Source organism: Sapajus apella, unplaced genomic scaffold (genome assembly GCF_009761245.1).
Source record: "Sapajus apella isolate SASKATOON/1434 unplaced genomic scaffold, GSC_monkey_1.0 scaffold4406, whole genome shotgun sequence".
NCBI lineage: Eukaryota > Metazoa > Chordata > Mammalia > Primates > Cebidae > Sapajus > Sapajus apella.
Window position 1 is genome coordinate 1 of NW_022441332.1, and position 3841 is coordinate 3841.

At 39.8% G+C, this 3841-nt stretch overlaps 1 protein-coding gene across 1 annotated transcript; it reads right to left on the reverse strand.

The window, feature by feature from the left end:
- Positions 1-618: 618 nt before the first annotated feature.
- LOC116547740 (transport and Golgi organization protein 1 homolog) lies at positions 619-2410 on the reverse strand. Its single transcript, XM_032273581.1, has 2 exons — positions 2042-2410; positions 619-917 (listed from the first exon to the last, which is right to left on the reverse strand). Exons 1-2 carry the CDS (start codon positions 2142-2144, stop codon positions 619-621), a joined length of 402 nt encoding a protein of 133 aa, XP_032129472.1. The 5' UTR covers positions 2145-2410.
- Between the last annotated feature and the right edge of the window lie 1431 nt (positions 2411-3841).

The following is a 3841-nucleotide window of genomic DNA, read 5'->3' on the forward strand; positions in this document are numbered from 1 at the left end:
CTTCAATTCTGGGAGACTGAGTTTACATGTTTTCCAAATGGCACAAGCCTCCTAACAGTCCTATGAATCAATGGACACTTGGGAAATATTAATAAACAACTTTTTATGAACTATTACTACAAACAACTTCAGCAAGTGGGGAGAGAAAGTTTAGTGACCTTTTAGTAAACATTTTTAGCTTAACAGTCTTTGGGACCAGATCATTTTTTTAAAAAAACAAAAATGCTTATAAACACCATTGCCCCATATTCAGCTGGTGTACACTAAAAACAGGATGATGGAAATACATGTTTTTAAAGCATTTCCACAGGAAATGTTCATATTTTTCATGACATTCTAAATCATTTAGCAATTACAATGCTACATTAGCTAAAACACAAGTATTCTTTATTGCACATTTCAAAGTAGTAAGGAAGCTATAGATTAAAAGGTGATTTTTGTTTAGGGAAGAAATAACATTTCTGAATTGTTTGGCTCAAAACCGCATACTGCCAAGGCAGCTTAGTTCTAACAACAGATCTTTTAAAATAAACTTGGATTTTGAAGCCAATGAAATCCTTTACTGTAATAAATAATGCACAGTCCATTTTTTCTCCAATGAAACATCAGAGGTCATAGTTATGGGCTCCGATTTAAAGCCGGTGAACAGTCCTGACTAGTGCTGTGAGAGGCAGGAGGAGGCTCATCGTTTGAGCCTGGCGGCAGTACGTCTCTTCTGGCAGGTGGTGGTCGGTAATCCTGGGGAACATGGGTTGGGGGTGGTAATCGTGTACCAGGAATAAAGTACTCTCTTGGGCCAAGAGGACCTAAAGGCCTAAATGGTGTGTGTCCTGGTAAAAATTCCAGAGGGTGGAGTGGCAGGTCCCATTTTCCTGGTGCAAATTCTCTTAAGCCTAGTGGAGGACGCATACCAGGGCCTGGAAAACAAAAATTATGTCAAGTAAATTCCTAGGAACATAGCTAAATTAAGATAATGCCAGGTGTGTTAATATAATCTGTCATCATTTTTTTTTTGGAGGCAGGGTCTTGCCTGTCAGCCAGGCTGGAGTGGAGTGAAGTGATCATGGCTCACTGCAACCTCAATCTCCTGGGCTCAATTGATCCTCCCCCTGCAGATTCCGAGTAGCTGGGATGACAGGTGCAAACCACCACACACAGCTAATTTTTGTATTTTTTGAAAAGACAGGGTTTCACCGTGTTACCCAGGCTAGTCTCAAACTCCTAGGCTCAAGGAGTCCACCTGCCTCAGCCTCGCAAAGTGCTGGAATTACAGGCATGAGCCATTCTACCTGGTCTGTCATCTTTATCTTGAGATAGATTTGTACTTGGAAGTACTATGTACCATAACAAGAAGACACTCTAAATATGAATTCACTGCAACAAACATTTTGATAAATTCCATTGTTTACTATTGTATATTAAAAATTTATGTAGTAGCACAATATGTGCCTAATATATGCCATAAAAATCAAGCTGCTTGCCCTGCTGAAAAGATCTTCCAGCTTCATCTAATTAAATCAGCAGAATTCACTTGATAGCAGCTAAATTCTACCTTCTTTTTCATATCTCCCTCCTTTGTATTCCCCAAGGTGAGGGTTGAGGGTTTTATCTTTCCCTCTCTAATATTCTGTAACCCATTGCTTATGCTTCTGTTATGGATGATGAGAAGCTTTATGTTGTAGAGTGCATATATATGTTCCCTACAGGACATCTTAATAGGGGATGTGTTTTATCTACCTTGCTATCCATTGCATAACCTAGTACAAAGCCAGAGGTGTTCAAAAAACATGTGCTGAATATTACAGACTTTCTATAAGTGGACCGTTTCCTTGTTCTCTTACAGACAATTATTGTTGATCTAATCACAGGACATTATGCAGAACCCTTTGTGTCATAAGACACTTGGGGAGAAGTCACAATGAACTCAGGCAGCTTCACTGCTGCATTGCAAAGCCCTGCAATTGCAGTTGTTTTAGAAAGGGATATAGAGAGAAGATAACTATAGTTTGCAAGTTAATCACTACTGTTAAGATCATCTTACCAAAGGGTGGAGGAATTGGCCGAGGCCCAAAAGGGCCACAGAGCTGAGGCGGTGGTCCATATTGAATGGGTGGTGGTACAGGGCCTCCCATGGGGGTGCTCATAAGAGGGACTCCTGGGAAAGGAGGGGGCCCTTTTGGAGTCACATTAACCTGCAGAGTAGAAGCAATTGAAGTTTTCAAATACTCTGGTATGACAGACAAAAGCACCAACACCAGTAAAGACTAAAACCCAATGAAGCAGATGTCAGGCACTTGTCCAAAGAGCAGAATTAGGGCAACCACTACCGCTCTCATTTGTTCCCACTGACAGCTTAGAAAGGTTAAAAGTATGTCACAGGAGTGAACATTTTTGCCATAATCGTTATTATTGCTTGTATCTGAACATGGAAGGGAAAGCAGAGGTCATAAAGGGAAGTCATTCCTGACTAATACTATTTGTAAGGCAGTCACTCCCTCTGCACATCCCTCCCATCAGAATAATTTCCATATTTAGAATGCAGAGAATGAAAGGGAATGAAAAACCCATTCTCTACCATGTAATAGCAATTATTCAGAGTACCTTCAACAGGCCTTACATATGTTAACTCAAATTCTCCTGTCTCTAAATCTCTAATAGGACCATTTGTTCTAAATATGCAGGAACACAGGCACAGAGAGTATTAGATAATTTGCTGACAGTCACACAGCTTGTAAGGAGCTGGGCTGGAATTCAATTCCAGGTTTGACTCCAAGGCCATGTTCTTTCCACCTCTGCTTCTCCTCTCTAACAGAGTAGTCTCTACTCTCTCTGAAGTCTTCTACTTGAAAGGGCTCTTGGGTCTTATCCAAGTTGCCCTTGGATAAAAAGATTCATCAAGGGATGTATATTTCTCGAGTCATGTGCTGGAACTCCACAGTATGTTCCAAGAGAAACAATGTTATATACACCATTACACAGGCACACTCTATTTACCTTCATTCAGTAGTAATACCGTCTACTATGAGACACTGCCTAATCATTTCCTATGGGAAAGTGGTTTGGAAACTCTCAATCATTAAAATAAATGTACTTTGATTTCAATACAGAGAAGCATGGTGAGGTATGATCAGAGGACTTACCCGCCTTAACAGTTAAACAAGTTACAAGAGAATACACCTATGTGAACACTGTTTAAGGACACTGCTGAGAACTGGCTCAATGGGAAATTACAAACTTCCACTATTCAGTACTTCACTTCCAACAAACATTCTTCTGTTATCAATCTGTAATTTCAGATCCTTCAAAATAGGTTTTGCCTACTATACAGGTAGAGATATTCTTAAATAGTCCATTTTCAAATGAAGACATAAGAATGAATTATACAATTTACAATGAATTTACTTTGCATAAGAGCATTAAACACTGAAATACAGAAGAGTGGGGACGTTTTTCACTTTTGTTTAAGTTAATTACAGTTACAGCAAATGCTCTACACAGGTTAAATGTCTAAGCAAACAGGAGAGAGGAGAAAAGGCCAACAAATCAGTCAGATTTCAGCAGCACTCCCAAGTCAAGGACAAAAGTAAGATCAATATCGCCAGGCAATTCATAGCCCAGTTCGGTCCACACTTCTCAGTACTTACTGCTACTGCATGCTCAGCTGAAGATGTAATGCTGGGAACTGAGGGGACTTCAGGCTCTTGGAGAACAGTTTACTTTTTCAGAAAAATAAATGAGGCAGTAGAGACAGAACACACAAATAGGAGGTGAAGCAAAGAGAGAGTTGTAGGAAAAGCTAAATGTTCTTGAAATAGCTATTCAAAATGGGTACATTTACCTT

Excerpts from the sequence above, each read along its gene's own strand:
- LOC116547740 (XM_032273581.1), bottom strand. The coding sequence starts at position 2,144 with ATGAGCACCCCCATGGGAGGCCCTGTACCACCACCCATTCAATATGGA. Across the intron at positions 918-2,041 it reads GCCAATTCCTCCACCCTTTG|GCCCTGGTATGCGTCCTCCA; the intron begins GTAAGATGATCT and ends TTTGTTTTCCAG.